The 13,379-nt window shown below is 41.6% G+C and overlaps 2 protein-coding genes across 2 annotated transcripts in view; one reads left to right on the top strand and one right to left on the bottom strand.

Moving 5' to 3' along the window:
* The window catches only part of tex2l (testis expressed 2, like), a 464,619-nt gene that overhangs the window by 275,502 nt on the left and 175,738 nt on the right, over positions 1–13,379 (bottom strand). The window lies entirely within an intron of this gene.
* The window catches only part of LOC109913922 (heparan sulfate glucosamine 3-O-sulfotransferase 3A1-like), a 209,828-nt gene continuing 202,571 nt past the window's right edge, over positions 6,123–13,379 (top strand). Inside the window, exon 1 of the mRNA XM_048609255.1 lies at positions 6,123–6,935. Coding sequence (XP_048465212.1) covers positions 6,481–6,935 — 455 coding nt within the window. The 5' untranslated portion in view covers positions 6,123–6,480. The remainder of the gene's footprint in view (positions 6,936–13,379) is intronic.

Here is a 13,379-nt window from a genome sequence, read left to right as displayed (position 1 = left end):
AAGTGCTTTACACCTAACAAGTGTCATACAACCAGCAACATGGATACAAATTTGTCTGAGGGACAGAAAAGAAAAAGTAAGGGTTATTGAAGATTTTTTGAGCTGGAGGAAAGCTTTTTTTATTTTTTGTTTGTGGGATGTGGGTGTCGCTGGCTGGGCCCAGCATTTATTGCCCGTCCCTAGTTGCCCTTGAGAAGGTGGTGGTGAGCTGCCTTCTTGAACTGTCATAGTCCACCTGCTGTGGGTTGACCCACAATGTCCTTAGGGAGGGAATTTCAGGATTTTGACCCAGCGACAATGAAGGAACTGCGATATATTTCCAACTCAGGATGGTGAGGGGCTTGAAGGGGCACTTGCAGATGGTGGTGTTCCCATGTATCTGCTGCCCTTGTCCTTCTAGATGGAAGTGGTCGTGGGTCATCATTAAAGAGACCAAATTAGAAGAGACACGCAAACTTATAAACAACACCCTCACCGGAATAAGATTCACCAGAGAGGAGGAGAAGAGCAAACAGCTCCCATTCCTGGACGTCATGGTAGAGCGCAAGACAAATGGGGAACTGCAAACGAAAGTACACCAAAAAGCCACACACACAGACCAAGTATTGAACTTCAACAGTAACCATCCCAGCACACACAAACAAAGCTGCGTACGCACACTATTTAAAAGGGCAACAAAATACTGCAGCAACATGGAACTATGCCAAGAGGAGGAGGAATACCTCTTCCAAGTGTTCAAGAATAATGGATATCCAAAGAACTGGATCAGAAGATGCCTACACGAACAGCATCAGAAAGATTCTACATGCCCCGACATACTCATCACATCAGGAATATGTCAGAACTCACCACAAGACTCCTACGACCACTGGGCATCAGAGTGGCACACAAACCCACGTCAACCCTACGACAACTGCTCACCCGAACTAAAGACCCACTCCCCGCCATGGACAGGACCAATGTCATCTACAAGATTCCCTGCAGAGACTGCGAGAAACACTACATCGGACAAACAGGAAGGAAACTAACAACAAGAGTACATGAACAACAACTGGCTACAAAAAGACACGACCAATACTCACTCATCTCAATCCACATGGACAAGGAGAACCACCACTTTAACTGGGACAACACCAAGATCCTGGGACAGGCTAGGCAGAGACAGGCACGAGAATTCCTAGAAGCCACAGCACTCCACGAAGCATGCTATTACTAATCACATTGAACTTGACCCCATATACATTCCACTATGAAGGAAAACCGGAAGTGAGGCAATCCAGCTCAACGGACCCCAGAGTTTAAAAACCAGGCGGGAAAACAAATCGACGCTTCATCGGAGGCTGCACTGAGGATGTTACCCAGCACAGTAACGAAACGGCTGCAAAACAACAAACCAGCTCGGCGAGCCAACCAACCTCAACACCCACAACTCAAGCTACAGATCTACTCCAAAACCTTAGAAACCCGCAGAATGTTGACAGTGAGGGATTAAGTAATGGTAACACGATTACATGTCAAGGGCAGTGATTATATTGTCTCTTACTTCTGATGGTCAGTCATAGAGACATACAGCACGGAAACAGACCCTTCTGTCCAACTCATCCATGCTGACCCCGGCATCCCAATCTCACTTACTCCCATTAGCCAGCATTTGGGCCATATCCAATTGGAGAAGTTTGGACTGTTTTCCTTGGAGAGGTGAAAGGTAAGAGGAGATCTGATGGAAGTTTTCAAAATCATGAGGAGTCTGAAAAGAACAGATAGGGAGAAACTGTTTCTACTCAAAACCAGAGGGCACAAATCGAAGGTTTGAGTTATAAAGAAAGGCTAGATCTTTGGGAGGTGACCTGATAGAAATTCATATAATAGTGACAGGTGTAGATAGAGTTAATGGTAGTTGTCTTTTAAGGCTAGGGGGCACATTTTTAAGGTGACAGGAGAGAGATTTTAAAAAGACATTCGGCACAATCTTTTTACACAGAGGGTGGTTTGTGTGTGGAATGAATTTCCGGAGGAAGTGGTGGATGTGGGTACAATTACAATGTTTAAAAGACATTTGGAGAAGTACATCAATAAGAAATGTTTGGAGGGATATGGACCAGGAGCAGGCAGGTGGGACTTGTTTAGTTTGGAATTATGTTCAGCATGGACTAGTTGGACCAAAGGACCTGTTTCCGTGTTGTATGACTCTATGACTCTAAGTGTAGTCACTGTTGTAATGAAGGGAAATGCGTCAGTCAACTTTTGCACAGGAAGCAGCCACTAGAAATGATCACATATTTGTTTGACCAATGTTGGTTGAAGGATAAATATAGCCAAGACACTAGGAAGAATTCCAATTCTTTTTTTCATGAAATACAAAATAATTGCTTAAACCAGCGGTCTGTTAAAAACAGTAAGCTTTGCTGTGGAGAACAATTGAAGTGCAAACATTCCATCTTTAATATAATGTTGGATGGGCGTTTGAATTGGAAAATGTAAGGCTAACTGGAGAAAGCAGAACAAGAGGATAACTTCTGGGTTGTTTGAATGAAGCAATATTTTCGGAGAGCCTGAAAGAGAACTGGGAGGAAATGCACAAGCCTGGGGGTGCAGAGGTCCTCTTAAGTTAAATGAATTTGGCTTCTCTTGGCCCACAAGGACTGCCGTAAAAAGCATAAGTGATAGAAATTGGATGCTGCCATTTCAATTTCATTGCAAGGCTTTTTCTGCCTCTGGAGTCTAGCCTGCAATTTTAAAATTTATTTACACTTCCCAAAGAACTGTGAGAGGTTGATTTAACAATCAACATGAACTATCTTGCCTCTCAATGATAGAACAATGAGAAGGTAGCACAGCGGTCTAATAGTTAGCACTGCTCCCTCAAGCTACCAGGGACCCGGGTTCAATTCCACCCTTGGGTGACTGTGTGGAGTTTACACATTCTCCCCGTGTCTGTGTGGATTTCCTCTGGGTGCTCTGGTTTCCTCCTGCGGTCCGAAGATGTGCAGCTTAGGTGGATTGGCCATGCTAAATTGCCAATAGTGTCCAGGGATCTACAGACTAGGTGGATTAGCCACGGGAAAATTCACAGATTAACAGGGAGAGGGTAGGGGTGTGGGTCTGGACAGGATGTTCTTCAGAGGGTCAAACGATCTGCTTCCACATTGTAAGGATTCTATGAACACATGCTAGCCATACACCTTGTTGCTGTGGAAACAAATCAATGGCATTTTGAGGATGCACTCGTCAGTTTGTAATTTCTAGCTTAACCAACGTACTCCTGAGTTAATGTCAGCCTGCATGAATCAAACAGTTTCTTGCTGTGCTGTAAGATTTTGCATTCAGATAACCAGAACAGGACTGTGCAAGTCAGGCTGGGGCATTACAGTGCTCAGCCTTCACCTGCAAGTAATACCCAGGCCCAACACACGACAGAAAAAGGGGAGATTTAATCAATGGAAAATCTGCAGAGAGAATAACATCAGGACCAAACTGAATCATAGAATCCCTACAGTGTGGAAGCAGGTCATTCAGCCCATCGATTCCACACCGACCCTCTAAAAAGCATCTCACCCAAACCCATCCCCTTACCCTACTCCCCTAAATCTGTATTTCCCATGGCTAATCCACCTAGCCTGTACATCCCTGGACACTATGGGCGATTTAGCATGGCCAACCCACCTAACCTGCACATCTTTGGACTGTGGGAGGAAACCAGAGCACCCGGAGGAAACCCACGCAGACTGAAGTGTAAGGGGGATTCGTTATGAGGAAACAATTAGAGAAACTCGGGTTTTCATTTGGGTAAAAGTGGTCAAGGGATCGTCTCATTGATACACATTGAATAGTCCAGATTATATTGTGTCAGCATCTGGAATAGTTAATGATGATTATTGCCATGGGCAGCACCCACAATATTAGTGTCATTTGGGCTTGAGGGGAGAACTGCTTAGGATCTCGAAGGATCTGGGTCTTCTTCATCGTCACCATCACAATATTTAAAAATGTTAGATGTGTCTTGTATCTGGTTTTATCATGCAACAAATCTACATCTTGCTTTAGACAACAGTCTCTTCCCATTAGACCAGCTTCGGGAGCCAAGGTCAAACAGGATCTGGGGTCTCTGCCAGGGAAGGTGATGGTGGTAACATCAATGCCCATTGGTTAATATAACATGATGAACAGGAGTGTTGACTCATCTTATAATTAAATGATGAGGAAAATGTTGGACTATGACGTCAAACCGACCTGAAAAAGTAATAAAGAGCCAATTTAAAACAGATTGCAGTGTAAATTTTAATTAGAATGGTAAATGTTTGGAATAGTCTCATTAGTAGAGAAAATACCATTAGGCTCCTTTCAAATATATTCTTGCAGTCGTGGCACACTTGACTTTGAGGTTCTCGTGATTTTGGAGAAAGTTAAGGGAAAGGACGGCCACTCTGTCAGTCAGCTATTCACCCTGTTTCACAGAGTGCAGGCAGCAGTGTAACTCCAGCTCACCAAAACACAGTGGAGAACGTCAGCAGTCCCAGAACTAAGTTACTCGGGATTTCCACCAGAGGCCAGGATCATTTTATTCTGAAAAGGATTACATTTCTTTTTACTGCAGTTTCAAACAGATATGCAACCCCCTTGACACGATGTGTGGATGATTGATTGTGCCTGACGATACAAAACAAGGAACAAGATTAGGCCATTCAGCCCTTTGAGCCTGCTTCACCATTCATTCACAACTGATCTGATTGCAACCTCACCTCTACATTCCTGTATAGATTCATAGATTTATACAGCACAGTAAAGGTCCTTTGGCCCATCTACACTGATATAACCACTAAAAGTGTGGTAATCCCAATTTCCTGTACTTGTCCAATATCCTTGAATGTTGTGATATCTGAAGTGCTCATCTAAATTTTTTTTTTAAAGTTTGTGAGGTTTCCAGCCTCCACTATCTTCCCAGGCAGTGCATTCCAGATTCTCACCATCCTGAGTGAAAAGATTTTTTTCCCAAATCCCTTCTGACTCTCCTGCCCCTTACTCTAGAATGATGCCCTCTCATGATTGACCCCTCAACCAAGGGGAACAGCTGCTCTCTATTCACCCTGTCCATACCCCTCATAATCTTATTCACCTCAATCATGTGCCCCCTCAGTCTTCTCTGTTCCAAATAAAACAACCCAAGCCTATCTAGTCTCTCCTCATAGCTCTGGATATACTTGATAATTTTTCAGCCCCTTGGTAATCAAGAATTTTATCTACTTCTGTCTTTAAAATACTTAGAGATTCTGCATTTTCTGCCTTTTGAAGAAGGAATTCTAAAGACTCTTAACTGTCTGAGAGAGAAAAAATTGTCTCATCTCTGTCTTAAATGAGTGCCTGTTATTTTTAAAGCATGCCCCCCCAATCCTAGATTCCCCCAACAAGAGTGGAGATCCTTTCAACATTCCCCCAGGCATGGGCTTTATTAAACCTGTTCAGAGATATCATGACCCACTGGGGACTTGAACTTAGGCCTCCTGGCTCAGAGATAGGGATACTACAATTGCACCACAAGAGCCCCCAAGTCTCAGGGCCTCTTAAAAACCAAAAGAACTGCGGATGTTGTAAATCAGAAATTGCTGGAAAAGCTCAGCAGGTCTGGCAGCTTCTGTGGACAGAAATCAGAGTTAATGTTTTCGGTTGAGTGACCCTTCCTCAGAACTCCACAGGATCTTATGTGGTCCAATTAAGTCAAATTGGTAAAGTCAAGGGCTTTGGGTCACAACAGGGACAACACAAAAACTGAATCAGTTGAATACTTTGCATCCAGCCATTATTAATGTAAATGTCTCAGTGCAATCCCATCCAGTTTAAATATAAAGCTAACAAAATCTGCAGCAGCTGACAGAGAAAAAATAGGTGAGAAACTGTTATTAAAAAACGAAAAAGTGCAAATGTGGTGTTATTTATTCAGCATGTGACTGCTCGTTATGCAATTGTCATTGTCCATATGTTATTCGGAGGGGGTGGGGGGATTGGTGGTTGGGTGGACATCACTTGCTAAGCAGGTGCCTTAGTGATTTTTTTTTGGAGGGATTTGAATATATTTCTGGGCTATTTAAGTCCCGCCCAATGACCAGGCTGAGGGGGTGGATCTATGCCTGGTGAAGTTAGAGCGAGTTAGAAATGATTATCATGTTGGAATCAGGCAGGTTGTAAACTCGACAGGCAAAAAGCAAAAAAAAAATATAAGGAGCTTGGAGGAGACAGACAGAGATGGGGCTATTAAATCAAGAGCTCTGCACATCCTCTTGACAAAACAAAAACAAATGGGGAGAAACAGAGCTGGTGACTTGAGGAGTTCCAATCGTTAGGAGAGCGGTTTCATGGATGAGACTGAAAACAAATTGTGTTCTAAAAACTTAACTGTTTTATTTTTGAGACCTGGAAATATAGAAATTTAAAATAGAAGCATGCTTCCAAAGTTTGGCCGGTTTTCTCCAAGCAGGAAGCCAACCCATGGGATGTTGTAGCTGGAGTGCCTGGTTTCATCTCGGCTTTTCGAGGGCGCCTCTCTTCCTGACCATGATCATAGTCCTCACCTATTTTGTCTACTGTCTGACGGGCTACTGCGAGACCATGCCGAGCCCTATAGCAGGCTCTTCCCCGCATCAGCAGCAAGCGGCTGGGGAACCAGGGCGAGCCCGGAGCGGGAAGCCGGTGCAGTATCAGTCCGCTCTCCCTGCTCTTTCCACCGGCCAGAGGCAGGCAGTTACAGCCGCCGCCGCCGCCAACATCTCGGTCTTCAACAGCTTTGGAACACAGAAATTCCCCCAGGCCGTTATCATCGGGGTGAAGAAAGGAGGCACCAGGGCTCTGCTGGAGTTTTTACGCATCCATCCCGATGTCAGGGCGGTGGGCGCTGAGCCGCACTTCTTCGATAGAAACTACGAGAGGGGACTGAACTGGTACAGGTAAAAGACTACAACACTTTATTCTAGGGTTAACCCCCCCAACAACAGCTTGTCTGTACATGTCAGCTCTCCAACCCCCAGCACCGAGCTATCCAACTCCTTTACATACATATTCAACCCAGCATCTCCATTTAAATAGCCACCTAACTTCATTCCCGAAATACGTATGCGTTCTAACATTACTCGTGGACAACCACGTTATTATGCACATCCTTTCTATGCCCAGTCTCATTGTTTACAGTTTGTGTGTGCGTGATAATGGAAGTTAATACATTTTTTTAAGAGATATGTTCAAATTTGCCTGAATAACCAAAAGACGCTTTCTGTACACTCTGAGACGTGGGTGGTATTCCCAAATACAGAATAAAGTTGAAAAGTAGACTGTAATTTTGTTTCAAACACTCAATTGCCAGAAATTAGGGATTGTAAGTGGGTGAATATTCATTTGAGCTGTTCTGCTACACAGTATTGGGAGCACACGTCTTTTCACATATGAAGACTTTGTTTTAACCAACATGCAGTAAAACTTTGCTCCTGCTTTAATTTAAACAAGATCCGCGCATCTATGAAGTTAATCTGCTGCAGCCTTTCGAAGAGCTTTGAAATAGAAAATGCTTATTCTGCCGAGCAGTGGTAATGTAGGGTAGATCTCATTCTGGGGCGGCTTAATGTAAATGATCCAAATCGGTTTGATGCTAAATAGCTTTGCTGTTTTATCCAGCTAAAATAAAAGAACTGTATAAGGCTCATCGTTGATCTCCGGAGAAGCACATCCAGAAATTAGCAGCTGGACCTACTTTTAGTTTTAACAATGAGATCAATGTGCCAGTGTTCAGGGCCAGTATTACATTCTAACCTTAAAGTCGGCATACGTGATGAATAGGTCATATAGAGTGTGAAAGTAAAGTTTATCAGGGAGAATACCTTTAGTCAAAATCTAATTTGAATTAAGTGGATTGATACAGTTACTGGATTTTTTTTCTACTTAAAACGCATTAAATTGATAAAGTTCATCTGTGCAGCCTTTTTAAATGTAAAATATTTATTCAGTCCAGCGGCAGTATTACAGAGTGATTGTCACTCTGAGACAGCTTTATCCTGTTTCAACAGTTTGGCAAAATGGTTTACTTTTAAATGTGATAACTCATGAAAATTCGCAGCAAGGACTATCCTGCTTAACTGAAATCTGTCCGTTTAAACCTTTACCGTTGTTCAAAAGAGTCCAGCTTTCCTACAGCTTATAATTAAGGGGCCGCAGTATACATGATGGGTGAAAGAATTATTATTTGGGGTCACAGAGTGGATGTATCCAAAAAGTCACAATGTTGCTATACAATTAAGAGAAAAAGGCTCATGCTTGATGTGGATAATGCAGTAGGGACATGAAAAGCTCCACCAGTAAAAGCAATTAGAATATAATAAGAAAATGGGGGGAAATGTGTCTGAGCATTGAGAACAGCAGCAAAATAATACCAGATCCTTTTATTATTCATATTCAGATCAGTAACTAACAATGCTGCTGGAGTCTTGACTGTTCCCATTCTGGTTTTATAGTTAACTCTGCACACAAAGCTAGCATTATTACCATGCACAACTTTGATCCAGCAAGATTTATATGTGTATGACAAGACATTTCAGGATTAGTTCTGTATTGATGCAAGTATCATAACAAGCTTTGTTGCATTGGAACTGATGGTATTTTAATTTGGAAGGTATTGTAGCAAAGGTCAGCTCTCACTTGGCATAATTTAAGTATTCAAGAACTTTCAGGTTTGCTGACCACAGCTGGCATCACCCAGTCTGCAATAGGCAGAGTTGGTTAGCGCATTACAACTATGCATGTATTGTGTATCTAATAACATTATATCAGAAGGACTGCAAGGTTATGAGCTCGTCGAGAAGTTCACTTGGAGTCATGAATTTGCAGAGGTGGAGCTCAAGTACTTAGTAACCATCGTCCCAGCTCAGACTACAATTTTGAGTTTGATCTCCCGAATCCATTAGTTTTTAGTGTATGCATGGGCAGCACTTTTGCTGTTGTGCATGTGAAATTCTTGTTGGTAGCTGTTGTTAGAGTGCCTACCAGTTGTACAACATGTATAGTGGTGTCTGCACTAAAGGATAAAGGACCATTGAGCAAACACTGCTGGTTTAGTTGCAATGTGATTCATAGTTACAGTTGTTGGGAGCTGCTGTGCTTGGTTCATACATCGGTTATTATTAACAAAAGACAATACACTGTCACCTTTATTGTGCCTCAAGTTATATCCAAGACAAATTTGTTACAGCATCTTTTCTGTGTACTATTGACATATTAACAGTAGTAAAGTGTAGCATACCGATCATTCAACACTATGGCTTTCAGAGATACGTTTTAAGGAATTACAGCTTCTATTTACTTGGGTTTAAATCCTCTCCTTATTCAAACTTTGTTTTTTAAATACTGATACAAGATGTATTTTACGTGACATTAACGTTATTACTCATTGAGATACGATTTTCAATGGAAACTATTTAGTAAAATACGGAAACCTCTTCTCATTATCCACTATCAAAATGTCAGAATTACAATCTCCAAAAGATAGAAATAATTAATTGCCTGAAGGGTTAATACAAGCCAAGGAGAATAGGTAGTCTTGTCTAATCACCAGCATTTTGATTTGAAAAGTGTGGATATTATACTTTACAGCCTGACCTCTTCCTATCCTGATAAAATGATTACTTTTTGAATTGCTGTGGTACCAATCTCTTGCCAAATGTGTTCTGACCAAGTGACATTCCTATTTAATTATCACAGTATTCTCATTTTTCCTCATTAATTATAAAACTGTGATGGTCCATGGAACTTAAACTCAATATTTGAATGGAATGGTATGTTGCTTGATATTTCTGTTAATAAATTTTTGTATCAATCCACATATGTGATTTTTCTGCTTTAAATGATCTATGCCATCTTTGGAATAGAATGTGAGCTTATAGGAATATACTATCCCAGAAGCCTCTGGTGTGATGAGTCCTAAACGTTGGAACTGTGAATGAGATAAAGTCCAATGCAAAATTGATTTGATCTGCTTTCCTCCTTCTAATTGTTGCCACCTTTGCCTTTTTCATCGCAGATGAGAAAGGAAACTAATCTTTCACGTTCACGTGATGAAATAAGAGATGATTGTGCGGAGGTGTGAGACCTGAAAAAAGTAACGAGAGAGGTGTTGTGGAAAACTGACAATTTGTTTGACTTCCTTGGTATTTAGAATTGCTTTGAAGAGCATGAACTTCAAGTGACTGGTGGCTGTTTCAGGGGTCAGCGGCCATACTCTGTCATTGCTCCTGTGTTATTTTGCAAATATCCATTTTGAGCTCTGAAATGAATGGTGTTTTATTTTAAAGATTAAGCTGTTGAAAACTTATTGCGGGCATCTCTATTGGAAAGACATTGTTCCTAACATCAAGAAAACATTGCTTGGTAATCTTAAAAAAAAACCTGCCTTAAAATATCATTGTCATTTTAGCAAACTCCAGTCTCTATTTTGACACAATTTTTACTTAAAATAAGATACATTAAATATTCATTGCTGGATGGTGTAAAGGTGTCCTTAATGATTTTCTTTTCTTCATTCACCATTTGCATCCAGCTAGAATTCTACAGACAGAGAAACCTTGCTGTGAAGTTTGAAGAATTACCAAGTGAATTCTTGACGTAATTGAATTTATTAAATTAAAGCATTATCCGTGCTTCCGAATTCAGCACGCAGCCGTTGACACAAATGTACCCGAGCAGCTTTGGCACTGTAACACTCTCAAAGATTGCTTCTATGGTGCACGAAATGTCAATATGTTCTTGCAAGAATTCTAATTACTGACATTTCGTATCAATATAGTTTAACACAAATAGTTCCTGTGGTGTTAAATTTAGGCTTTCAGTCTGCGGTTTGCAATGTGCTCTCTTGACACTAGTCAGTAAGGAATAGATATTGATGCTAATCACATGGATAATGTTTGTTGAAAAGCCTCCCTTTTGTCGTACAGTTCATGAGGATCTTGCATGCTTAGGAGTGTAATGCATTAACAGTTATTTTCATAGTATGTTGCCTTGCAATTAGTCCATCAAATGTGAATTTTAAGCTTGAATAACTTTGAATGTAGTTGTAGGCACCAAGCTATGCAAGTATATAATGCAAAATAGAAATATAGGCCTCCCCCATGCTATAAATGACTGAGATTGGAGCAGTATTTGTAGGAGGCCTTGAGGCTGAGGAAAGGGGTGACACAGTGGCTCAGTGGTTAGCCCTGTTGCCTCACAGCACCAGGGATCTGAGTTCAATTCCAGCCTCAGGTGGGGGTGACTGTTTGTGTGGAGTTTTCACATTGTGTACATGTCCCTCTAGATGCTACAGTTTCCTCCCATAGTCCACGCATGTGCATGTTAGGTGGATTGCCCATACAGTGCAGGCCAGGTGAGTTAGCCATGGGAAATGCAGGGATGGATCTGGGTGGGATACCCTTCAGAGGGTTGCTGTGGACTTAATGGGCCAAATGGCCTGTTTCCACACTGGGGGGATTCTATGAAAACTTAAGATGTCACCTTGGTGCTGCTGTGTACTCCCTAGTCACCAGTTATATTGCAGTGCTGGGGGAAAAAGCCTGGTGTAGGGTGGTCCGGCTGCCCTTCCCAGTGAGGGGAAAAATGATCCCTTTTTAAACTGCATGTCACTAGAGCTGCAAAAGAAGCAACCAGGTGCCAAGATTGGTATTTAGGGAGGATTAGATCAAACAAGGCAAAGATTCGGTTGGAGATGGTTCCGTTTGTGTGTACTGATCTTTCCTGAGCTAGGCGAATCTGAGCAGAGGAGATATTGAAGCTACTACCTTCACTTCAGCATCCATGCATGATATATATACCTATTTTTAAAAAGGCATCTGTGTTGTTCTCCTGAATGTTGCACAGTGACCCCTGCTGGAAAGTGCATGTGTTACATGGCATGAACACTAGGTTGAGTGCAGCATTGCCAGGACCAATTTGGCAGCGCTTGCAGTGCAGACTTGGCCATGAAAGATTGCTGTTGACAGCGAGAGTGAGAGATGAGACCGGCTGACAGCATCTGTGGAACATTAATGCCGGTATAATTCACCGCCCTCACAGGAAGGAGGGAAAGAAAATGGGAAAGCTGCCCTTAAATGTGTACAAACCCAATACCCCTAATTATCAGAGCTCAACATAATGCGGTAATTTTTGAAAAGAACTATGCTATTTATGGTGTGCTGAATGTTAGCAGGCTAATTGGCATTCTGGTGCAATAAAAGTGACACCAGAGTGGATATGTTTTGGATTTGGGTCTGCAAGGTCTCACCCATATGGTGAGATGGAACCAGGCAGATCCCCGCTTCCACCACCGCCCCCCCCCCCCCAATTCTTATTGTAAATTGCCTACTCAGCAAAACCCCTGATGTCCTGAGATGCCATGAACTCTACAACTGACTGAAGTGCCTACTCATAGTGCCACATTTTCTCCTGTGACTCTTAATCATTTCAGCTTTAGTTCAATATTGAGGGGCCTTGTCCAGTTTAAATGTAATAAGATGTGAGGCTGCTTTGGTCACATTGATGTTGGCAAGTTAAAGATGCACGATTTAAGAGAGTAAGCAAATAGAAGATTTCAGTCATATGGCTGATTGGGATTTTTTCCTTTTTAATGATTCATCTGAGGTAGCAAATGTGTGTTTTTGTAAAATTTTGTATTAAACATAATAACTGTAATAGTCAATCTGATACAGTACACAAATAATTTAAAATGACTTATTGATGGATAAAAATGTAATTTGGATTGAACATCATAATTAATATAATGTTGGAGTTTAGTACTTGAATGAGGTAAATGAAGAGCAGATGTCCCTATTTCCCATCTCTTTTTTAAATAAAAATGATGAAGTGGAACACCTAGCTTAAATGAGAGTAGTTAACGTGTATGTTGAAATGTAAAAATTAAATGGATTTATTTCTTTAATGGCTGTGTCGACTTTACGAGTCTTACAAAAAAAAATCCATTTTTGCTTTCTCAATATTGTATTTCAGCCAGATGGTATGATATATGAGGTAATTTCTCTCATTGCAGAGCTTCTTGAAGGCTTATTACAGATTTAAATAGGTGCAATATTGATACGGCTGACGAGACTCATGATAACTGTGCAGTTATTTCTCCAGGGTTTCAGTATGGATTGAATGCAATGTTCTTTTAGTTCTGAAGCAGAGAGCTTAAAGTCAGGGCTGATGGAATGGCTTGTGTGGTAGTGCAGCTTCACATTGTTAACATCACTCCTTGCCAACACATCCATAGGCTGTTAAGCAGGAGATAACAAGGTGCAGAGCTGGAGGAACACAGCAGGCCAAGCAGCATCAGAGGAGCGGGAAGGCTGACGTTTCGGGCCTAGACCCTTCTTCAGAAAATG

The sequence above is a fragment of the Rhincodon typus genome, chromosome 21 (assembly GCF_021869965.1).
Source record: "Rhincodon typus isolate 14 chromosome 21, sRhiTyp1.1, whole genome shotgun sequence".
Classification (NCBI taxonomy): domain Eukaryota; kingdom Metazoa; phylum Chordata; class Chondrichthyes; order Orectolobiformes; family Rhincodontidae; genus Rhincodon; species Rhincodon typus.
The sequence above is the reverse complement of the archived record's forward strand: the minus strand, read 5'-3'. Positions and strand labels throughout refer to the sequence as shown.